Genomic DNA, 23173 nt, shown 5'->3' on the forward strand with positions numbered 1-23173 from the left:
CCAGTGTCATCAAAAGTGCATCCCGGTCTGTTTACTTCATTTGAACCACAGCGATATGATTAAGAAAGAGTTGGTCAAGGGGAGATGTTTTCAAGGCCTTGACCAAGAGAAAATAAAATGAGAAGATTGAAAGTACGTGCGTATCATACGGGCGAAAGAGACCGTTGCTGTCTCCACATGACGACAGGAAAAAATGATTGTGTTCTTACACTACGGACGGATGTTGGAAACCAAAGCATACTAACCCCAGGGACATGGCAATTCTTCGCTCTCCCGAGTCCCCTGCAGGTTATGAACATTTGCGGTCCAGGGGTTCAGCAGCTGAGAGACTTCCTTGGCGAAATGATTCCACATCACATCGGAAGCCCGGCGATCATCTGCGTTACTAGGATCCAATCTAAACATGACTTCAGTGGAGGGTGTACTGGGGGGGAGGGGCGGCGGGGGGACCTAGGCGGTTCTTGGGTGCCACTGCGACGCTGTGGGAATACGGCTACCGTTGTAGTTGGTGATCATGCCCGGAGGGGTTAGACAGGTTTTGGTCGTCCATGAGAAAACGGCCACGAAAGAGAAAGGGGGGAGGTGTGAGATCAAGTGGAACTGGTCTGGCGTATACTGTGCAGTAAAGTACAGGAAAAAAAAGAGACATGGGGAGGGGGGGCACGCCTAATTTCTTGGGGAGCCTCTGGGCCAGCAGCTGGAAAAACGATGTGAGGTTGAATCTGAGATGCGATTGCATCTGGGCTGAGTTGTGGTTCTCAATGGAATAGTCCCTACGGAGTGCTCGGTATCCGTAGGAGTTGGGTTGGATCCGAACGGATACAAATGATATAGAGTAGTATTCGTAAGATAGACGACTCTGGGTCGGGACGGCTATGGAACATGTTCACCCCATGCTCTGCGCGCCGGGCCAATGGGCTCCCGTCGATCAACGGTCGGCCAGCGGCATAAGCGCAGGCGAACGGGGACAAGGGGACACAGGAGACTGGGAGCTGGGAGGTGACAAGGATGGAGCCAGCTCTCATAGCGGGAAGCCTCGCGAGCAGGGGTGAGCGAGGCCATCGCCATTTACTACGTAGAGAGCGTAAGCAGAATGCATGCGGTATACGGGGATATGCCCGCTCTCCAGTGCGGGTACGTAAGTACGGATACTCGTAGTGTATGTACGAAGATTCGATCCCCGGACAATCGAAGTCGACAAGAGACGGAGAGTGGGATTTGCAGAAGCTCTCTGTAGCATTCCCGGGTCCCCACCAACGTAGCTATCAAATATTCGCACACACTGGACACGGGAACAGACTAGGTAATAGTGAAGACCACGCGACAAGGGAGGAGGCGTGGGAGGAAGCATAGGCAAGCTTCAATTCCAATCTCAGCCCGACAACAGGGGAGGGGGAGGACAGACAGGGTGGATGGGAAACAAAACTTGGCCTGTTCATCATCCATGATGCACCAACCAGGCCGTTACCAATGTACAGGCCACGAATATCTACGGAGTACGGATACACTATAGACTACTCGGTACGTCCCCACCGCCTCTTTGGCTACATTACACACCTGGCACTCTCTCTCTCCCGGTCGGTGCTCCGCATGCGCAGCATCATATCGAGATTGCAACGTGCCAGCCCACCGGCCAGCCATTCAGCCCTTCAGCCGTTATACGGGTGCCTGCTGTCTCTCGCCCCTGGACTGGGTTTCTTGTGTGTCTGAGACAAGAGGCTAGACCAGGGCCAGGCGGGTAAGGTATTTGCAATTGAGTACCCGTACGTAAGGTAAGGTGCGGTGCGCGGGTAAGGCCCTGTGAGAGTGAGCGAGTCCTGAGTCCTGACACGTCAAGCGAGATTCCCGTTGGCGTAGCTGCTGTGCGCGTTGTTTCCGTCTCGACACAACAGGACAAGCCAACCGAACACAGTCTCTTTCTCTCTCTCTCTCTCTCTCTCTCTCTCTCTCTCTCTCTCTCTCTCTCTCTCTCTCTCACACCCACTCTCCCGCCACTCTCTCACATCAGACTCGTCATATCTGATGGACTCTTGACTGTGGAGTGTGTGGACAGCTTTTGCTCCCCGTTGCAGGGCCTCTCGCCTGTACTGGACACGACAGGGGGATTACTGTAGAATCCATCATGCCCACAATGCCCCATCCATTGTCCGCACGTCATATCCGCTCTTGACTTGCTTTACCTAACTAGACCTTTCCTTCTTTGGATAGCTGTGCGAACAGACGGGTCTCCCGATCTTGCAGCTGCCGTCTGCCGCCTGTCTGTCTGCCTGCCCGCTGGTGCTCTGCGAGGTAACCGCACGTACGGTGCAGACGTGCATACTTCCATACCATACTCCGTACCTTCCTTCCAATGGTGTTCGTACTCCATACTCCGTACTTAACACTAACACTGAACGATATGTTCGCCAGAGAAGACCGTTATTTCCTTTTTTTTTTTTTTTTAAAGCCCCTGCCGAACAATGTTGATGACTAGCGATACGTCCTTGCGCCCACGCATCGGTTCATACCTTTCAACGTTTCGTAGGGCAGCAACAGATCACCCGTTCACGCTGTTGTCTCTCCTCAAGCACGTATGCCGTATATGCGTCCAACCTAAATGCGAGTACATAATAAGGACATTGAGGCTGCGAGGGCGGGATGCTAATGATTGGCAAAACATACCCCCGTGCCCTTCCCTGGCTTAGACACACGATACCCAGCATGTATGTTTGTTTGTTTGTTGTGCAAAGACTGAGATGGACAAACAGGCCGGCCCCCATCCCCATCTCATCTCATCTCATGGTAAAGGAAACACGATCCCCCATCGAACCCCAAGTTCCAGATCAAATGCCAATGGGAATGAGAATGCAACCTCAACTGCATCGGTAAACCAACGCCCCCCCCCCCCCGACCCGATGGTTTCACGACAGGGATGACAAAAACAGTCTCTCCAAAATTTGGTCCCTCACCGGTTCCCAGACCTGCAGAACGGATATCACTACTCATATCCGCGGCTGTGGTTCACCCCGATTCGATCTCGGCGTGCAACAGACAACAGGAAAAAGGAACAACAATCGTCACAGCCAAATAATCTAAGCCAAATTCTTCCTCAATCAGGACGGGGAGCCACGCAGCCCAGACATTATGGAGATCCATCCACGATCCACCTCCCACTCTCCTATCCCACCCCGCTCGCTCGCTCTACGGAGTACTCGCCGCCCTCCCCTCATGCCGCACGACGTTTACGAACACTTTATCGGCGGATGAGGCACCTTGCCATGGCCTGGCACTTGCTTATGGTTCTCTGTTCTGTGCATGCGGTATACTCCGTACGGATTCCCATGTTTCGAAGAAGCCTCACAGCCTCAGCCTCACTTCCCAGCTTCTTCCCTGGTTCTCTCTCTTCCCTACCAAATTCCTGGATGTATGCTGGTCCTTTACCTGATAGCGCGTCCGTGATGTGACGTCTTGCTCAAACCCGTATACGAACAGAAATCTCAGCTAGAATAGCCCCTGATCATCGCCGGACGTAATGCATCTCGATAATTAGATGCCGCCAGATTCCCTCACGAACACAATCCCCCAAGACCCTTGCCAGCTAAGTAGAACAGCGTCAAGACGTAGTTTGTCCCTGTTTTACTGCAGCTGGTTAAAGCCACACGCCTCTAGTGACGCCACATTTCACGGAGCTTGGCTCCGGTGTAAGATTGAAGAGAGACCCTAGCCACTAGTCCTGTATTGACGTGCGAATACTGTGTAGTCATTGCGGGTAGAAAAGCCGGTAGAGTGAGCAGAGCGAGACATGCTTGGTGGTGAACCTATCTTGGGCGCAAATTTCCATCATGACAAATATCGCCCCACCCTGGTCCATCCAGTCTTTAATCTTTAGACCCGTCGCGCGGCGTGCCTGTGTGTTGACTCTCGAGTCAAACAGTCAGTGCCAAGAGTGCCCCTTCCGGGTGAGCTAAAATCACCTACTTGTACTGCCGCCTGCACATCCGCAGTACGTACCTTTTCTGTAGGGCAAAATGACAGAAAGTCGATAGTCAGTGCCCCAACACCGACGACAGCATCACATCTCATTTTGACACTGCCATCGACGCAACACTCTCTCACACGTACACAGCCAGCCACATCGTCAATGCAGGTCTATACTGCGAAGACCACCATCAGTCCACTCTCCTGCCGCCGCCTACCTACTTGCATTCAAGCTGAACCTCGTGCTATCGAAAAACATGGTAAACTATCACCCTGAGCTGACGATGAGATAGAGAGACAGAGGTAGGTAGGGAGTGAAGAAAGGAGAAAAGTGGCTGCATAACGACGCAATTACAGTGAAACTACACGATGCCACCAGACGATGGTACGCGTCGGCCGCAGCTCGTGTCTAGGCTATTAGTGCGCCAACACCTCACAAGCGTCGCACTCTTTACTTCGCGGTATCGTTCGTCGCCAAAGACGCTAGAGGACTTTTAGCATGACTTCATGCCGTGTGCACAGATATAACAAAATACCATTGGTACCTCACCCCTCTCAACATTGCGGTACAAAGTCCCAGTCACGTCTCCTTATTATGCGACGGGACAGAATTGAAGTAAACTGAACTATGCGTCTGAAGGGAACGGGGCAAAATATCAGGGAGCCGGTTCAAGCTACCATTTGGTCCGATTCACAACAGTGGCGCTCGGTCAGCCGCACAATACATGACAGCATTTGTTTGACTTTTGTCTGGTTTATCAGATTTTCTAACATTTGTCATCTTTGGGTTTTATTTTTATTTTTTTCCTTTCCAACGTCGGGAGGCGAAGATCTTTTTTTATGGGTTACAGGTCCAACGAACCCTTGGAGCTTGAGCTATCCAACAGACGCGTGTCTTGCCTTTTCACACGGACTTCAACTGCATTGACATTCAGGGTTTGTACGACCCGGGTTCCGATGGCACAGACTGGAAAACAGACGACATCGAATGTTAAGGATGATGAGGACGAGGATAACCTCCTTCAGAAGAGGGATCTTGGACTCACAAAATGGGTTACAGAGATCCGATGCCATACACGGCAACACCCAATAGACGTCTAGGTTACGTCAACCAAAATTGGTAGGTAGACAATGCCATTGTTCTCGGTGCGGTGACTCGCGGCTTGGCAACTTGAATCAGCTAACTACCTTGTGTAGCAAATCCGTCCATGTTCACGGCCGCCCTTAACGCCTCCATTAGCACCCATCAGTCCACAGGGTCCTCTAGCCGCAGACTATCAGCAGCCGTTCCACGCGGCCGTCACAACGCTTCTGAACCCTTTTCTGCTGGAAAATATTCCTCTTGTATCGGACCCTGAGGTGCCACGGTGCCGCGGGAGAACGTTATACTTCACCCGCCGCGCGAGGTTCTTGTCTTCACTTGGCCCGCTCGCATATTCAGAGGACGCAAACGGTGTCCCTCTGATTGTGCCATACACGGCGGCTGTATGGCAGCCAATGCGCGAGAAGCAAAGAAGAATGGCTTGAAGTCTACGACAGTTATGACTCCCTGCTTCAGATTTCTGGGTTGGACAGAGAACGCTTTCCACGGCGACCATGCCATCCTGGTTCGCGTCGTGATGTCTCTACTCTCTTCTTCCCTGGTCCTCATTAAGTGATGATGATGCGGCTGATGATGATGAAGATCTCGGGATGTAGTTGCAATCCGTGGTTGACATCAGCTCTCGCTATGAACAAGCATCATTTCCCAAGATACCATTCAGTCATCAAAGACGATAGCTCTGCGGAGTCACTTCAACAGTCAAGTCGAGGCGGGGAAAGGAGTGGAAGCTTTTCTCCCTCTCCCCTAGTCGTTCATCCGATACCCTTCTTCCCAGATGTCAGAAGCTTTCCGCACATGACAATGTTGAAGAGGACCTTCACAGTGATGTCTCAGCCAGACGCTATTCGAGGCCACTCTGGCGATGTGCTCAAGAGTCTCGTTGCGCGAATAAAATGGCGATTCACGACCCCTGGACGCGGTCATCCCCGGGCCCGTCAAGCCGCCGCGCAATACAATATGCACCTAGAAGGATGCGGACGCCGGAGGCTTGGAACCGCAACGGTCGAGTCGTCGAATGACACGACACTATTGCCATCATAGTCCTACCCGTACTTCAAAGTAGTCATGGCTCAAAGTCAGATTCGTGGGGAGGGGGGACTGTGGACGGCCTAGGATTGGACTAGGATTGTACTAGGAAAACCCAACAGAATGACCCAGGAATCTGGTAACGAAACGCCTTCGCTAATCAACCGCCGGCGTTCAAGGTTACAAGACCGTTTTCGTTTTCCCTTCTTGCCTTCATCCGTCACACACCCTCTTTATTACCCTTCCCGCGTCCGGCCGTATCCGTGTCCGACCATCTCCGTGGTGCGCGCAGAATGGCTTCAGCTTGGAAAGGCGGGCCTCCGGAGCAAGTGACCGCATCGGTGCAAGTTTGTTTGCAGCATCTCCCTCGCTCTCTCTCTCTGCCACTCGGTCTTCCGCTAATAGAATTGCGTTCCTCCGCCGTCCAGCCCCCAACAAACGGGGCCTAGACGCCGGTCCCCCCTCCAAAGTCTAGAAGTCTAGACTCTTTGGGATTTTTTTTCTATACATAATGTTGAGCCTGACCTGGCAAAGCCTGGGCACTAGCGGGAGCTTTTTTGGTAGTAGCGTTCCGCTGGCTTTTCTCCGTCCGCCGAGGGGGGCGTGAAGAAGCCCCCGCTCTCCCGACTGTCTATGGCTTCGTTGGGTTCTGACGCCTTTCACTAGTCTGTTGCTTGGTAGTGGCTTTTCTTCCCATACCCAATTCTGTGTAACTGGCCGTGCCGGACATTGCTACTGATCTGGGTTGGCGAGAAGTTTGTCTCGATGCCTACTCATCTACCCAGTGTTTTCATCACTTCCAACTCTGATATATTTGGAATCGACACTATCGATCACAAGACTTCAAGTATTGTATCGTGTGACTACCAGGCTGTTAGTCGTTATTCTGGTCACATATGAAATCTGATCAAGTGTGTTCAGGGCGGAGGATGTTGTGAATATATGATATATGGTAAGTGACACAAGATACCACCTCTAACTCGAGCCGTGAGCTTGTACACATCCATCCGCGTTCGGCCCGTTGCACACGGCCCGCAGTCGTATCCTCTTTCTTCCACGGCCTCGCCTGATGATCTGTTCCAGGGGTTGGTTTAATTTTCCCCTTTCGCTTCGCGAGCTTCTCTCCGGAACCCTGGTGGTTGTTCAGGCCAGGGTCATGGGCCTCTCGGAGGACAGGAGAAAAGGAAAAAAGTAGTCTCCGGCGGGGGGCCCAGGAGCTCACGTGGCATATCCATTTTCCCTTTTCCCAAGCCAAGTTTGGAGCTCTTGCGGAACTTAGTCTCCTATTTTGGCATGGCACATACATACGCCAGCTCACCGACAGAAACGGCTTCATGCAAGCGCGAGTAAGGATCGAGGAGTCCGATGATGGGGGGCGTAAGCTCACCAAGCATCCGATGGAACACGTCATGTCCACACGATGGCTCGATCTGGACTGTATTTTATGGGCTTTGGACGCGGTTGACACACATGGAGTGACGATGTTCTAGCCAGGCCAAGCAAGGAGGGAGGAAAGGAGAGAGAGGTATGTTGACATGACCCTGAAACCGCAGCAAGCGTAGTCTACCGTAACTCCTGGAGCAAGTACGTTCTGCTAGAAACCCCGCTCCTTCGGAGCAAAATACCGCAACCATCACAACCACGCGATACCTGCTTCTAGCCTCTGGACCAACCTGGGACCGGCCTTGATCCTGTCCCTCGTTGCCCAACCGCTTCAAGGCCTCCCTTGCTGCCATGTGTGCTTGGTTTGCGTGTGTGGTACTTCCGTCCGTTAGGATAGCCATGCCGCGTCCTCAGGCTTCATCGCTGAAGGCTCTCTGGCCGTTGCCTAAGGACTCGCACGACGATTTGTGTGAGCGGGAGCTTCGCCGTCTATCCAGGAGACGAGGTCTCGTGGCCCGTCTGCCACCTTCTGCGCCGATTTGCTCAACCCCAGAGCGTGTTTCGAGGGTATTGCCTTCGTCTTTGTCCGGCGACTCCTGTGCATGACTGTGAAGTGTTTGGTCCTGCTGGTTGGAAGGTCCTGCAGTAAATGATGCCATTGGAGCTACTTCATCTGACGAACGGGGGCGCTGAGGAGGGAAAGCCGCTGGCCGGCCCACGGAAACATCGTTTCCGTAAGGAATACCAGCTTTTCCAGACAGGGCCTGCAGCTGAACGCTATCTTCTCCGGCGTCGAAGGAGAAGTCTCTCATATGGCGGCGGGTCCCTAAGGTTCTTCGGCCAGTCGTAGCCGTCATGACATCCGGGTCGGTACCTGGCGGCCGCTCCTGCTTCGGCATGCCCGTTGCGGCCGATCCGTTTCCGGCCGATTCTACGCCGGTATGTGGTGCTTCGTCAGACCGGTAATGTGTATCGGCATGCTCACAGGTTCCAGGAACGGCGGTTTCGTTTGCGGACGATTCTGGAGTGGCGATCTGCGCGGATGGTGCCGCTCGTCGTAATGGTTGAGGCTTCATAGACTCCAAGCCAGGTAACCTGGTTGTCTTCTGAATCGATGTTGGTTTGTTTGCTTCTTCTTCCGATGAGCTATCCCATGCTATGTTGAACGACGGAAAGAGGGCCTCCTTCTTCCTACGTCTCGAGGCCCGCTGTTGTCGTCGTTCGGCCTTTCTCAGACCCTTGCTCAGTTCAACATCGGCATTGTCATCTACTTTAGGTTTCATGGACACTGGTCTGTTAGTATGCACACGGTACAAATGAGAAGGCAGGCGTTCCTAGGTACTTACAGAAGGTTCGATGGTTCATGAGGGGACTCCCAGAGCCCAAAGAGATCCGTGTGTTATCTAGGCTGTCGACTTTGCTGGTGCTGTCATCACCTACGCGCATCCGGTCAGCAAACGGGATAGGAGTGCTTCCCACTATTGAAGGAATAAGTACCTTTCTGGGGACTTTCTTTAGCCTTCTCGACCCTGGCCTTCAAAAGTTTCGAGGATTTTGCGCTTCTGTCGACGAGACTGCCAGACCTCGCCAGAACCACTGCACCAACACCTGCAGGAGTTACATCGACAAGAACTAGTTCCATACGTTTGATCTCAGCGCGGAAGTCGGCCTCTTTCGACTCCCATTCCTCAGACATCTTGGTGAACTCTTCAAGACTCTTCAACTTTGTCTCCTTCTCCTCTGCGAGCTCCTGCTCTGTCTTCTTCAGCCGCTCCTGGAGATCCCAGTAACCCTCTAACAAGTGCAAGATATAGGAGTTGTACTCTCTGGGAACCGGATCGAGGACATTCTTGGTCATCATCGTGTAGTGTAACGCATTAATCATCTGCTCCAGTGAGAGAGCACGTTCCGTCTCGTCTCGCTCTTGGTACCAGGCTGTATCGGCTGGCTCAGTTGGCTCTGCCGAGGATGGCGACAGCCGATGACAGGATGACTGCGAGCCGTCTGATTTAATGCTTGGGCAGTTGCTTGTGCCCAATCTAGCAGCACTTAGAACATCGAGACTCGCAATGCGAGGAATGGGCTTCCACTGGCGCGATCGAACAGAAGGAACGCCGAGGTGCGCAACAGATTCTTCTTCATCCGGAGATGGATTGCTCAGCGTGAGCTCTGATCTTCTTCGTCGGGGAGGCAACGGTTTTGTCCATAAGAAGTCCGCCATGTTGGCTGGCTGGTGGCAGATATCCGTTGGCAACTGGATTGTGCTAGTGAAGAGTGTGTCAACCAAACCGGCATCGAGTACTTTGGTGTAAGATTAACGAACGTGGTGAAGTCTTGTGAGTCTTCCAGTGGTGAGTTTTGAGATCGATCGTAAGAGACGTAGAAAAGGTGATGTTTTTCAACGGCCTTTTGACGCGTACCTCGACTGTTATTGACGGCCCAAATTTGACTTATTCGGAAGGCGAATGGCACATTGATATGAAAGAGCAGGAGAGCGGTCGGATTCTGTGCGGGAATCACCGTGGGTGATTGATTGAGGTGAAGGGCGAGTGGGACATGAAGGTGAAGCTTGAATGAGATATCGCCATGTACGCGGATAGGAGGAAGGAACGAGCAAGGGCAGGCGAGGGATCGAAGTCAGGCGCGTTCGACCGATTGGAAGTTGCGAGTACATCAGACTAGGCGTGCCTTCCTCAGCTGCTACATGATACGTGTACTTCGAGCAAGACCAGCAGCTGCTTCCGCCCCGGTATTCTGTATTCCGGGATGAATGAATGCACAAGAGTGGCTGTCCAACGAGACCTCAGTGGCCTGGAAATTTACCGACACAGCTCTTGCCTCCCTACCCAGCCGTAAGAGTATTCTAGTTGGCTGGTTATCCCAGAATCCTTTCAACTCCCTCTGGAAACTACGAAGAATGTGACGAAGGACGATATACGCGGCTATAGAGCAATCATTCAACACACAATGCCCAGCCTGGACACATCGGTTGCTATAAAGAAGTTCGCCGTCTATCACGCTAGCCATGGCGAAAGTTCAGGTTTCTATGGCATTGAAATGAACAGCGTGCGCTGTCGGCTGTGTTCCCAAACTCGTCGTAAAGATAGTCTCCTTCATCTTGCCAACTACCAAGATGATTGCATACGCGCTCCAGGTATCGACGCGCTAAGAAAACAGGTCCTCTGCTTTCTGCCGCCGACGGCCACGGCCCTCTAACTTGTCAGCGAATAGCTCTTTTCCCGTATTGCCACCACCTCCAAAGCGGCTCGGGAACAGCTCCTTGACGTTCGCGCCCGCCGCGCCCTTGATGGAGAATCCAGCACTTGAACCTGCATTATCGACTCTGTCCCGATCGAATAGGTCCTTCCTGCCGTGGCGGTCGTTGCTCACGCTCATCTTTTGCTGCATGATTCGCGTGGCTTCGTCCGCACCGTCCATGACCCTGTCCATATGCGTCTTGCCCATCGATGAGCCCTTTATGGGAAACAGTTCCTTGGATTTGTTGTCTTCAGCTAGACGATCCCTGATGCCCGATGCCCTTTCTCTATTGTTTCGGTTGCTGGCCCTCGGCGCGCGTGCTGCCTCAACATCCATTGCTGCGTCACCATCCAGATCCCGCATAGGTGAAGCGGAGCGATTTCGTTGCCGGTTTCCTGCTCGTGATGACCGCCCAGGGAACAGCTCCTTTTCCTGATTGCGAGACGCATAGGATCGCTCGTCACGCGGCGTCGAATCTCTTGAGCGAGATCTCGGGTGACGTGCGGGTCTTCGGTCTGCCAGTGTGTCCTCATCGTCATCATACATGCTCGCATGGAACACCTCAGGGCTCGAGTCTCGGTCGCGTTGATTTCTTCCACGGCCATTGCGGTGACGATCATCTCCGTCCCGATTGCGATATCTATTTCTGTTTCCCTCACGTCGTCTTCTCTCCTCCGGATCAAATTCGGGGTGGAGAAGGTAGAACCGGCTTCGCTCAGCAGCACCTCGTATCTTCTTGTCGGAAATAACGGCAAATCGAATTTGAAGATTGACGTCTGGGTGGGATGCGACGGCCTTGGCTGGAATCGTCTCCTTAGGGGGCAACTGAGTTACGTCGGCAATTTCAATGGCGCTCAATGCTGCCAGAGCCTCTTGTGCCGTACTTTCCGACCCAAAAAGCAGGTTTGCGGATTCGTCATCGATCCACTCAACTCTCTCTGGAGTACCAAAATGACTCTTCACGTAGATTTTGATGTCGTCCGTGGTCAATGTGTCCAGACCTCGGATGTGTACCTTGTTACGTACTATGGTAGAATCTTCGAGGTCGCGTTCGTTCGAGGGAGACGGCGCTGTGGCGGGTTGTGCGATGTTCTGTTGACGTTAAAGGTTAGCAAGCAAGCAAGCAAGTAGAAGTCGCACCACCAGGTGCGCTACGTACTGTGCCGTCGCCAATCGTCGCTGTCGGAGGTGCAAAGCCGTCGGCTACATCGTCCATGTTAATATCGTAGTCCATGGCGCTTCCGTTCTGAACTTGATCTGCGACGGCGTGCGCTCGTATGGTGGAGGGGTGAGGATGAGGAAGCAGATCGCGAGATGCTTGACGCGCTCCCGCGAATTCAAGCTTGTTTGATTTGTAGTAATTGAGTACTCCGAAGGAAGGCCGAGCTGCGCGGCGACGTTCCCCAAATTTTAAAGGTGGCGGGTTTATGGAGGGAAGGGTTGGCCAAGATTGTAGAGAAAGAGAGAGAAACTACGTGATAAAAGGGCCATTGATCAACCCGACGTCTACTTGTCGGAGCTTACAGGCCGAAAGAGCTTCGGCCGCTTAGCGTCGTGGAGAATGAGGCTGACTGTGCTCAGCAGCACCATTTCCACTTTTGGTTTAGTGGATACGGAGAACCTACGCCAGGTGGGAGGCACTGTGTTCCGGCACCTGCCGGGTCTCACCGGCTCCGAGTCCTGTTCTCCCCGCTAATTTTACTTCCGTCTAGTCCAAAGGTCCTCCGATTCGGGCTCTACCGGCATGCCAACTTGATTTCACAGGCGGGAGCCATCGACGTTGAGAAAAATAACAAGCCTGCCACGCCGAAAATTTGCAGTCCCATTACACCTCGAATTAGGCACAGCATTGTGACAGGTGACTTTTTGTTCAAAAGACCAAGACTACCTTATCCTACCTTAGACTATCACTAAACTATCTCAAGGACTTTTTGTCTCTTTCTGAATCTCCATTCCGCTGTACATGTGTAGGAAAGTGACCAAGACAGTGCTTCTTTGTGCCCTTGGGCGTGAATAAATGAAATGGGTATAAATGTCCTCTATCAGGTGGATCAACCTTCTATCGTCTCGAAAGACCTCATTCGTGAAACATTCGCCACTGCTGCTTCAAATCAACGGGTCCTGGACGCCAACCACGCGTCTAAAATGCAGTAAAAACAGATCCCACAGGCCAAAGCTAGACGGGGAAAATAACGGAAAAGGAAAGAGACCAAGTGTCTCACACAGTCTCTACACGCCTCCGCGATTCAACTAGACTTGGCAGGCAAGAGGTCCGGGGTGTCTTGGTTCGAGAGCCGTCAGAATCGCTGCCTGTCGTGGCAGCTGTTAAGCCAGCTGTTCGCGACATCTCGGATGCTGCTCGTTTCAGGTTTGGAAGACTCGGGACAATGTCTCCGGCGGAGGGTCGATCATGCTCTTCCATGCGATCATCTTCAACTGGGTCGTTTGGATCTAAGAAGTGATCGTAAATCCAGCAATTCTCGAGACCCTCTATGAATATTGGAGAGTTTCGTAGAAAGTGCCATGAAAACTTGTCCTGGCGCATGGCTATATATAGAGAATCGATCTTGCCGTTGGCCTCGCAGACGCCGCAAAATTTCTTGAGAAAGTTGAGATCATAGTCGCTGTCAACAAGTCTGGAGTCCAGTGGCCTGAGCATGGGAAGCCCTTGGAGCCTTTCTGCGTCGCAAAGCTTGGCCTGTAGAGGCATCCAGGATCTTCCTCTGAGCAGGCTACCGAAGGATTTTGTAACAGCCTCAACAAAAGAGTCACTATCTGGACCGCCAACTACTACAGTCCGGTGGAGCCCTCGGGACAAGCAGCGCTTGTAGGCGTTGGTGTCCCTTTCGAATGGGAAAGGCTGAGAGGCTGTCGGAAGAAGCGAAATATGAACTGTCCAAGCTCCACAGTTGCTTGAACTTGTGTTGGAATCGGCGGTGCTGAGGGTTGGCGAGGTACGGATGGTTTCTCCTGGAATGACCTCAGCCTCGGGCTGTGAATACAGAGTGGCACCCAGCGACTGTTGCCGGTTGGAGGCCGTCACAGCGTCTGGCCGGGACAAGATTGCTTCCTCTGTCATGTTCGGGACCTGGCCACCTCGACTGGCTAAAGAATCATGGTCCGACTCTAGCTGATCCAGTCTCTCTTCGATGCTTTCGTCGGCGTCGAAAAGCTCCAATTGTCGATTGCTGACGCTCTCCAACTCCCCGTTGACACGTTCCATGTGTTCTGACTGGGAGCGTAGGGCTTCTCGAAGGTGGGAGGTTTGACGCTCAAGCTGCTCTACAGACTGCCATACTCTGTTGATGTTGCGATAAGAGCCCTTGATCTCCTGGCCTATCTCTTCACGGCTTTTGTCGACAAGGTCTTCCAGTTCGCTCACTCTGGCAACGACGGTTCCAAGGCCGCCTTGTCTCTGCTGGTCAAGTTGTTCTTCGAGGGCTTGAAGTCGCTGCTTCAGAAGTTCGACCTCCTCTCTGGTCGATGACGGCTCTGGGGTCTTGACATGATAGCAAGCCATGTGCCCACAGTCGCAACTAGCGCCGGGCGTAGATCGATTGAGAGAAAAGTGAACACAAGCGCATCGTTGGCCTTTGATGCCAGGTACGAGCAATATGTAGCGGCACTGACCCTGGGGTAGAGATTTCTCATCGACACGGCCAGTTGGGCCTTGCAACGGCGAGGGAGATGAAGTCGTCGACATGAAGGGTGAGTTGGTGTTGATGTTCTTCGTGATGAGCTTTCTTCAGATGAGACCAGCGGCTGCTAAAACAGGAGAGGTTGAGTGAAGTGTGACTACAGTCGATAGTGCTAGTCACCGTCGGGGCGATTGCCAGTGCTTCAGAGAGGGCGCGCAGGAGACACTGAATACGATGCAGCGAGGATGAATGGTTGAGCCATGGAATGGATGTCGAAGATTGACGGTTAAAGGTCAGTGATGGTGGTCGGAAATGCAGAAGGCCAACCAAGAAGTACGGGCTTGATCAGGTAGCAAAGGGCGAGTAAACAGAAGGGAAAGTTAGATGTTGTGAGGGTTGGCGGGGACGGCTCTTTAGATAGCAGGCCAACAACCGGGAGGTGGACCGGGACCGGGAAGATCAAGGCGTGGGTCTGGGCGAGGTGCCTAGATTCGGGGTTCGATGTCTGGGGTAAGGTAGAATACCAGGAACCGAGCTGGGAGTTGCGATACGCGACGAGATGGGTATCTCGTCGTACAGCAGAAGAAGCACGGGATGATGATGGGGCCAGCGGGGCGGAGGAGTGAGAATAAGATACGGTACGGTGATAGCGGTGGCAGGACTTGTGCGGGCAACGTGTGTCGTAGACCCGGATGTGGACGTGGCTATTTGTTGGTGCTAGAAGACAATGACTGTACTGCACACTCCGTATGCGTACTCGGTCAGGTACTCAGTTTGAGCGGCGAGCAGGACGGATGGGAATGACTGGGGTTGCGATTAGGGAGAATAAGGTCGGGAGAGTCATGGTATCGTAAGGTAGACAAGGCGATTGTAATACATGAGATGCGGCGATTCAGGTTGGGAAAAGGAAGGGCGAGGGTGAAGGTAGTGGGCCTCGAGAGACGGATGGGCAAAAGTTGCAGACGTGGGCGGAGCGGAAAGGAAGTGGCATTGGAAGGAGATAAAAAGGCGTGTCGTGTCGAAGGGGCAAGGGGGAGGGGGGGTGGGCAAGCCGCAGGGTGACAGGGGGGTCTAGGGGAGAGAAGCCGAGAAGAGGAGCGGTTTGTCAAGTTTTGCAGCGCAGCCAGCACCTACGGATATTCTTCTGAATGTTCAACCGTTCACTCCCACAGCACACACTACGCAGTATGGATCGGGGGGGGTCAATTTCCCGACGTGCAGAGGAGGCTTGGGCAGAGAGTAAATACAAAAGACGTGACGACAAAAGAGAAATAATCAGGGTCGCTTACGTGGTGAGGATGGCGAGGTGAGGTCTAATTCCATCGAAAGGGCTGTGAGCGATGCAGCGCGCATTGCAGTGCAGACGGGGGCCATGGCAGATATCTGTCAATGATTCGAGGGCCAGATTCGTCAGGGCCGGGAAGAATGAGGGAATTGGAGTTCGTCGCAAAGTGCGAAAGGGCGAGGCTGGCCTGATTAAGGTACCTTAGCTAGGTTCCGGCTGCCCGTACGGCCTACCTGAGATGGATGGCTGCTGCGAAGGTAACTATTTACCTTGGCCAACAAGGCACTGGTAACATTAGGTTCGTAAAGTAGTTCCCGTCTTCTCACAAGTTTCTCTCTTGTTGTCCCTTCCTCTCCTTCTCTTTTGACGGTCACTGTCCATCCGCCTACCTCAGTATGAGACTATGGTGTGCGGATGAATACGCTACACTACTCCATCATACGGGGAAGCGGGAAGCGGCAGGCGGGACAGTGGATTATTCGCGCGAGATTGGGGGTGAGGGGGACCGCTGGGGGGACGGGGGGGGGGGAAGGAGGAGGGGCCGAGGGTATGATTTCATTCGTAGGGGAAGCATGAAGGTTGGGGGCTTCCTTACCTAACCTACCTAGGTCTACGGGTACCTTTATTCCAATCGCACTGGCCGTTCCCCTGGAAAGCCAAATAGGGATACCTAGCACTTGGCTGCCACACACTCCAAACTCCATGTATTTCCTACCAGGAGAGGTACTTACGGAAGCTAGGTCAGATAATAGGCAGGAATCCCACACTAGCCGGGGTATGCCCGCCGCGCCGTTTTTCGACATGACAGTTCAGGTTATCAATCAGCTCAACCAAATGGAGCCCCCAAACACCTCACGGCCAAACCATCAACACCAGCAACACGGTGGCGCTTTGTTGCGCACATCTTGGAATACCGTACCAATATGCTTGTCTAGGGGAGTAACTAGTTTGGAGGAAAACTAACAGGAAAAAAAAAAGGCAAGCAAGATATCGAGGTTGGCCTTGACCTCACCCGACGCCCGCAGCCCGCACGCAATTCGCCGCCACTGTGCCGACATCTTCACTCGCGCCAGACGGTTGCCATGTGGTGCAAGACGGTTATTCCTGGTTTCGTCAAGGTACCAAAGGCAAGCATCCAAGGAGAAGCAAGAGCCCTCCCACGCTCTCCCGTCGGCGCCCACCCATGTGCGCCCGTCAGATGCTCGAGAGACAGCCTCTGAGTGGTCCATGTGGGGGACCAACCAGATAAGACGCACTGCAACCATCAAAGTCTTACCAACCCAATGGAAGACGCAGATATCCTCCATGTGTGCGGCGTGCCTGCTCGCTAGTCTATACCTTACCTCACATTCTCTGCCTATGAGTTGCTGCTGCCGTTGGGTACGGACCGTACGGAGTACAGTACCGGTATCCGTGGGTATCAATCATTCACATGTGCAATCATGTCTAGTGCCTCCCGTGAGAGCATGGAACGAACGGCTGCGGGCGCTGTTGAGCAGGGGTCCGATTGCAGTCGGCCGGTTCGGACGTGGAATTTTTGCACTCGACACCTGATGGATCAGAACTTCTCAGTACATACCTAGTCGAATCTTTGCTGAGTCTTCAGTCCTGACCACTAGCTACCACGCACCTCATGACGCTGCATGGCGGGTGATTGTTAGGTAATTGTTTGGATCAGGAACCCGCGCACGAGATACCTTTGGTGAGAAAAAAATAAAAAAATAAAAAAAAAGAGCCGCGTGGGTCGCGCTTGCCAACTGCCAGATCCCAGTGCCCGCACTCGTCAAGATGGTATTGCCGCCGACTTTCGGCCATGCAGGTTTACGCCACCTCAGATAGAGATCCTACAATACTTTGTTACCTAGATCGCAGCCTCACATGCGCAGATTGAGATGACTCTTTCCCTTGGTACGGAGTACCGATACCCATGTCTCTGCTGCTTTCGAAAGATCTTTCCCTTCGTCTGGGCTCACTAACAACATTCCCACCTATGGCTACCTAGGCCATTGGACAATGAGACATCAGTATTGCGACGATGCATCGCCCCACCATCCGTGCTGTGCACTTATACTTCCGTACATACATAGCAAGGCGATTGGCGGCATCTGTGCAGCTAAATCAGGGTGCACAGCAGACCGGAACATGAATGTGTACATCGGTGAGGTAGGCCGCTATCTGCATCTCTACCTTACAAGTAGTATCGTGCAGATCAACGAGACCGACCGCCTCGAGCTGCCGACGTCACCTCCTGCCACACCTGCTTGCTGCTTTCACAAAGTCAAAGAACGATGAATGTAAACCCGACTTGACCTTGTTCGTCAAGGTACAATGTGTTTCACCGAACCTTATACACAATCGCGACACTCGGTGAGATCTCCCGAGCATGCCATTGGTCTGCCGTCTACCATGGCGACTGGCTTCCTTGCGGAAACGCCATCCGATCCCGACCTTTATTCGAACCCAAAGTGCCAACTCCCTTATCCTTATGGCCATTCTCTCCCAGACTGACCCTTGTCGGCTCTGGCAACCCTGGATTTGGAAAGCCCTGCTTTGGTCCCTGACCCCATGTGCCTTATCAACGATCCAAAGCCTCTACCGGCGGATAACGGATGACAACCCGATATGCTCGATTAACTCACCGCCGCGACGCTGAGCGAGGCCGCCCATCCATTTCGTCGAGGCAAGGATGCCGAGCGTGGCACGCGTGGCAAGCTCTAACCACATGCATCTGACATATGCCAACTCGAAGCAGACGTTTGACAATTTGCGAACGAGCTGGCTTTCTACGATAACAAGTAGCTCGAGGTCTCGAGCAGAGCGACAGACCGAGTACTTCGTACAAACGCTATGCCTCCTTCCCCGGCAACTTAGACCTGCGGCAGGCTGCTGAGTTCCACCATACACACACCTCAAAATGGGTCGACGCCATCTCCTTTACAGGTCAATATGCTCGTTGAACCTGTTGCCGTTCAATAGTTGTGTTCTTTACGAAACTCCGAGCTGAGGTTCTGCCATGGAATCGACAGGGCTGGCTGCATACTGCCGTCCACGATGGTCTACTCCTCATAGTATTCATCTTTGACAGAGAGGCATTTCCCCTCTCTCTCTCTCTCCCTCTCTCTCTCTCTCTCTCTCCCTCTCTCCCTCTCTCTCTCTCTCTCTCTCCCTCTCTCTCTCTCTCTCCCTCTCTCTTCCTCTCTCTCACATCACAGGTTCCCGTCAATTGCAGTTACTTGTGTGCCTACAGGCAGCTGGGAACCTTGTGCATGTCAGCAATATCGTGATGATAGTGTCGGTGGGATCTAAGCCCGTGGCATTCTTTGGTCTCCTTCTATTATCTTCACTCTTGGAGCCACATGAATTCTCTCCCATGTGCCGTCAACGCTTTACCATAGTTGAGAAAAGGAATGTGAGTATTCCTCCAGGCAATCCCTCAGCATTACCGGCCAATCAGCCGATGATGTATCAGGGTTGCTTGGTACAGCGGTTACAGGACCAAACAAAATGCTTCGTTTTCCGTGGCTCCGAACAGCGCGCCCTCCACCAAAAGTCCAGCCTCGTTCGTTGACACAAATGCCTGCACTCCCCTCATCAACATCTTGAGGAGATGAATTTGATGTAGAAACATCCGACATGCAGCGCTCATCCTCGTCTGCAGATTGAACACTGAATAAGACCGACTTGGTCAAAAATCGCGAGCTTAAAATGGCCGGCTTTGGCGACACTATCGCCTCACTTCTGGAGACATATTCCAAGTGTCTGTGTCTCCTGAAGGGCCTAAAGGGGGGTCGTGGGAACAAGCAGCCTCGACAACTTCGAAGAAGCATTCGCTCTGACAGGTCCAAGGTTCGAAGTGTATACTCTTCAAAGCTGTCCGTGGCTGGGACTCATCTTGAGAAGGGCGACGGTGCGTGTTTCTGCGTGCAGCGGCTTTTTAAGCTCATGTACTAATGTATCACAACAGCCGTGGCTCGATCTTCTGTGCGAAGAGTGATTAAGCGTCTTACATCGGCCACGACCAACTTGCTTCATCTCATGACCAGAGGCCAGAACCCGGTCATTGACTACCAGTCACTCAAGACTCTGTCCAACTCATCGCGTGTCGACGCTGTCAAAGCGATCAATGACCTGTCACGGAGACTTAGCACTCCGTCCTTGAAGTCTAGCTCGTCCGGGTCAAGTAAGAAGCAGAAGCATCCGAAGAGGATGCTTGCGGCAGACAGCAAGTCCAAGTTGAAGGACAGGGAAGCCTCGGAGCGCAAACTTCTCAAGTCTGCGGCGAAGGCGAACGAAACAGAGACCAAACCTGGAAAACCTACCTATACACAGCACCTCAAAGCCGAGAAACGTATGTCCATGGCAACGATGTCATCAGGCAGCACCAAGCTTGGCGAGATTGCCCCCAACAAGTTGCGACGAAGGCCATCGGAAAAGCCGGCATCGACAGATCAGTTCAGCGTAGCGCCAACATACCCGTTGAGACCTTTCCATCAACCGGAGGTCAAACGCAAGAGGCTGTGGGGGCTTTTCGGGTGACGATGAGCTCACATCTTGATGAAGGGCGTTTACTCTGCCTATTGATACTGGGAGCCATAGAAAGCAGTCTGCATAACGCATAGGAACATATGATGAAGGAACGCATAATCCAACCCAAATAGCTATAGCGGGGAATAATTGGATGGGATATGATTCACGAGAACAACGATATACGCAAACTACAACGCTGATATAGGCGGATAGGAAGGCCAGATATGAGTATCTATAATAGCACACAGGTTTTTAGGCGAGGAGCTCTGCATTGCGATGCAACCGCGGGGTAAAAGCAATAATCTACAGATTGATGATGAAGGAAGCCCTCGATCAAAGCCGCACAAACTCGGGGTATCATAGATAGATACACGAATCAGAGACGGCAAGCTTGTGTGACCTTAATCCTGCAATACCTTATTGATTGTTTAACCTCACCAAGACTCATATCGCTGTCGGGAGTGGTTCATACTCCCCGCGCTGTTGGGGGGAATAACCACCATTGGAAAAATAAAATGCAAATAAAGTAAAGAAAGCCGGCTGCCTTGAGGGCACTCCAAACCCAGAAGTAGTCTCGAGTACCACTGCACGCAATCTGTGTGGAGGACTACAAGTGGGACACCTGAGCTGACAGCGCTGGACGTCACTGGCTCTGCCCCACCATCCACATCGACGTCGATTCCCTATCCACCTCGAATGGGCCCAAGCGTGTCTTCAACTCGATATCGCCTTTCGCAACGTGCTCACACGACGACGACGACGACGCCTAGATCGACGGCCGACCAACCTCAACTCAATCGCTGACTGTCGCCTCGAGTCTACCACCATTGGACTGTCGATAGAAGCTACAGAGGAGCGGCAGAACATGCAGCACCGCCCCTACTGAACCATCACGACTCATTCTTCGCTGCCGACGCCGCCCCTCACCTCACGATGCCTTCAGATCCCGCCGCAAACCTTAGCGCCCTGCTGCGCGCAGCTTCTATCGAAGACCATGAAGAGGTCCTAAAGGCTGCCAATGCTTCTCTGAAAGCCTCCAAGACTGACATCGTTGCCCAACGCACCCGCGTTGTCGCCCTTCTCAAGCTCGACCGCTTCGACGACGCCCTCCGTGCGATTGCTGACGGCGGCGACAAGCTCGAGGTCGCTAGCCTTTTGGAAAAGGCCTATGCGCTTTACAAGACGGGGAAGCTACAAGAGGCCCGCGAGGTTGCCAATTCCAAGCCCCAGCGAAGCTTTCGCCACCTGGTTGCTCAGGTGGCCTATCGAGCCGAAGACTTCAAGGACGCGCTCGACGTCTACAGCAGCCTGTTGGAGGATGAGCAAGGAGAGGAGAGCGATCTAAAGATCAACCAGCTGGCGTCCGCCGCCCAGCTGGAATGGAAGGTTTCCAACAGCCTTGACGGAGAAGACACGCCGATTCCCGCCGCCGAAGATGCCGACACCTTCGAGCTTGCCTACAACATTGCCTGTGGTATGATTGCCCGCGGCGAGCTCTCCGAAGCTACGAAGCTGCTCCAGAGAGCACTGCGCCTCTGTGACGACTCTGAAGAGCTCTCGGAAGACGACAAGAAGGCTGAGATGACCCCCATCATGGTTCAGCAGGTGTATGTCTATACTAGGTTAGGCAAGACCGAGGAAGCTCTCGCGATCCAGAAGCAACTATCCATTTCAGAGTAGGTTGGCCCAAAATTCTTTCTAAAGGAGGTTTTTGCTTACCTTTGTTACTCAGGGACTCTGACGCCGAGTCTCGACTGATTGCGCTGAACAACACCTCAGCTCTTGCGACCGAGGTAGACAACCCATATTTGGCCCAGCGCAAGTTCGACACCGCAGCAGCCCTCAGCAAACAGGCGAAGCTCTTCAAGTATCAAGAAAGCCAGCTGGAGCAGAATAAGTACATTCTTGGCCTGCAAGCTCAAAAGTTTGATGGCGTGTATGAAAAGTCGTCAAAGGCACTCGCAAAGGCTTCGCCAACAGTGTCCGTCGACACAAACGGTCTTTCGGCCATCAATGCCACAGCCTTTGCTTTGCGTCGCTCCAAGGTGGTTGAAGTGAAAGAGGTTCTCCCTTTGATTGAGAAGCGCCCCACAGATGTCGGTCTGCTCCTCACCATAATACAGCTCTACCTCACAGCGAACAACCCCGGTGCTGCGTTGTCCGTCCTTGAGCGCTTCCTGCAGAACCTGGAGAAGCAAGGCCCATCAGAAGTGCGCTTCTCTCCTGGCCTGGTTGCCTTGACTGTCTCTCTTTATAGACAGCAGGGCCGCCATAGCAACATACGATCAGAGCTAGCGAAGGCATCGTCCTTCTGGGAGAAGCACGATGGTCGCCACGTCGACTCTCTCCTCCGTGGCGCCGGTTCGGAGCTCCTCAAGTCATCTGAGCCCACGGATCTTGCAGCTGCTGGCGCTGCGTTTGAGAAGCTTTGCCAGAAGCCCGTTGCGGACCCCGTTGCCGCCGCTGGCCTTGTGGCATCCTTCGCCACATCAGACAGAGCAAAGGTGACGCCTCACCTCGCTGGCCTGCCTCCCATTGACGACCTCCTCCGGGGGGTCAACGTCGACGAGCTCGTCAGCAATGGCGTCGCCACCACTGCGCCGGCAGCCAGCCAGGCCAAGAAACGCCGGCTCGATCAGCCCACTGACGCAGGCAACAAGAAGAGGAGAAGAAGAAAGCTGCCCAAGGACTATGTTGAGGGCAAGAAGATGGATCCTGAGCGCTGGCTGCCCCTCCGCGACCGATCCTCGTACCGCCCCAAGGGTAAGAAGGGCAAGAAGAAGGCCCAGGAAGCGACGCAAGGTGGCTTCGTCAAGGAGGAGGAGACATTGGAGTTGGCCGGTGGCGCAGGATCTGTCAAAGTCGAAAAGGCGCCGACGACGTCGTCGAACAAGAAGAAGAAGAAGGGCAAGAAATGAGGAAAGGTGCTGTAGGACTTACTAGCCCCTCTGTCAAGAACATGCTGAAGGTCATGCTTGTCCTACCATGGCTGCATTA

General features: G+C 53.1%; 8 protein-coding genes across 8 annotated transcripts; 4 read left to right on the plus strand and 4 right to left on the minus strand.

Moving 5' to 3' along the window:
• Nucleotides 1–6992: 6992 nt before the first annotated feature.
• CPAR01_11688 (uncharacterized protein) lies at nucleotides 6993–7496 on the minus strand (the record flags this gene model as incomplete). The annotated part of the gene is made up of 1 exon (XM_060495947.1): nucleotides 6993–7496. One exon carries the CDS (start codon nucleotides 7494–7496, stop codon nucleotides 6993–6995), a length of 504 nt encoding a protein of 167 aa, XP_060344732.1.
• Nucleotides 7497–7878: 382 nt separating this feature from the next.
• Nucleotides 7879–9689, minus strand: CPAR01_11689 (uncharacterized protein; the record flags this gene model as incomplete). The annotated part of the gene is made up of 3 exons (XM_060495948.1): nucleotides 7879–8756; nucleotides 8815–8904; nucleotides 8966–9689. 3 exons carry the CDS (start codon nucleotides 9687–9689, stop codon nucleotides 7879–7881), a joined length of 1692 nt encoding a protein of 563 aa, XP_060344733.1.
• A 944-nt stretch (nucleotides 9690–10633) lies between these two features.
• CPAR01_11690 (uncharacterized protein) lies at nucleotides 10634–12110 on the minus strand (the record flags this gene model as incomplete). Its single annotated transcript, XM_060495949.1, has 2 exons — nucleotides 10634–11818; nucleotides 11886–12110. Coding segments are annotated over 2 exons (1410 nt in total), but the record flags the coding sequence as incomplete, so codon positions are not given.
• Nucleotides 12111–12944: 834 nt separating this feature from the next.
• On the minus strand, nucleotides 12945–14429 carry CPAR01_11691 (uncharacterized protein; the record flags this gene model as incomplete). Its single annotated transcript, XM_060495950.1, has 1 exon — nucleotides 12945–14429. The coding sequence occupies one exon, from the start codon at nucleotides 14427–14429 to the stop codon at nucleotides 12945–12947; it is 1485 nt and encodes a 494-aa protein (XP_060344735.1).
• A 1275-nt stretch (nucleotides 14430–15704) lies between these two features.
• On the plus strand, nucleotides 15705–15854 carry CPAR01_11692 (uncharacterized protein; the record flags this gene model as incomplete). Its single annotated transcript, XM_060495951.1, has 1 exon — nucleotides 15705–15854. The coding sequence occupies one exon, from the start codon at nucleotides 15705–15707 to the stop codon at nucleotides 15852–15854; it is 150 nt and encodes a 49-aa protein (XP_060344736.1).
• A 2178-nt stretch (nucleotides 15855–18032) lies between these two features.
• Nucleotides 18033–18302, plus strand: CPAR01_11693 (uncharacterized protein; the record flags this gene model as incomplete). Its single annotated transcript, XM_060495952.1, has 1 exon — nucleotides 18033–18302. One exon carries the CDS (start codon nucleotides 18033–18035, stop codon nucleotides 18300–18302), a length of 270 nt encoding a protein of 89 aa, XP_060344737.1.
• Nucleotides 18303–19354: 1052 nt separating this feature from the next.
• CPAR01_11694 (uncharacterized protein) lies at nucleotides 19355–20185 on the plus strand (the record flags this gene model as incomplete). The annotated part of the gene is made up of 2 exons (XM_060495953.1): nucleotides 19355–19556; nucleotides 19614–20185. 2 exons carry the CDS (start codon nucleotides 19355–19357, stop codon nucleotides 20183–20185), a joined length of 774 nt encoding a protein of 257 aa, XP_060344738.1.
• Nucleotides 20186–21109: 924 nt separating this feature from the next.
• Nucleotides 21110–23094, plus strand: CPAR01_11695 (SRP72 RNA-binding domain-containing protein; the record flags this gene model as incomplete). Its single annotated transcript, XM_060495954.1, has 2 exons — nucleotides 21110–21852; nucleotides 21909–23094. 2 exons carry the CDS (start codon nucleotides 21110–21112, stop codon nucleotides 23092–23094), a joined length of 1929 nt encoding a protein of 642 aa, XP_060344739.1.
• Nucleotides 23095–23173: the final 79 nt, after the last annotated feature.

This window comes from Colletotrichum paranaense (assembly GCF_030867605.1).
Source record: "Colletotrichum paranaense strain IMI 384185 chromosome Unknown Scaffold_10.1, whole genome shotgun sequence".
NCBI classification, from domain to species: domain Eukaryota; kingdom Fungi; phylum Ascomycota; class Sordariomycetes; order Glomerellales; family Glomerellaceae; genus Colletotrichum; species Colletotrichum paranaense.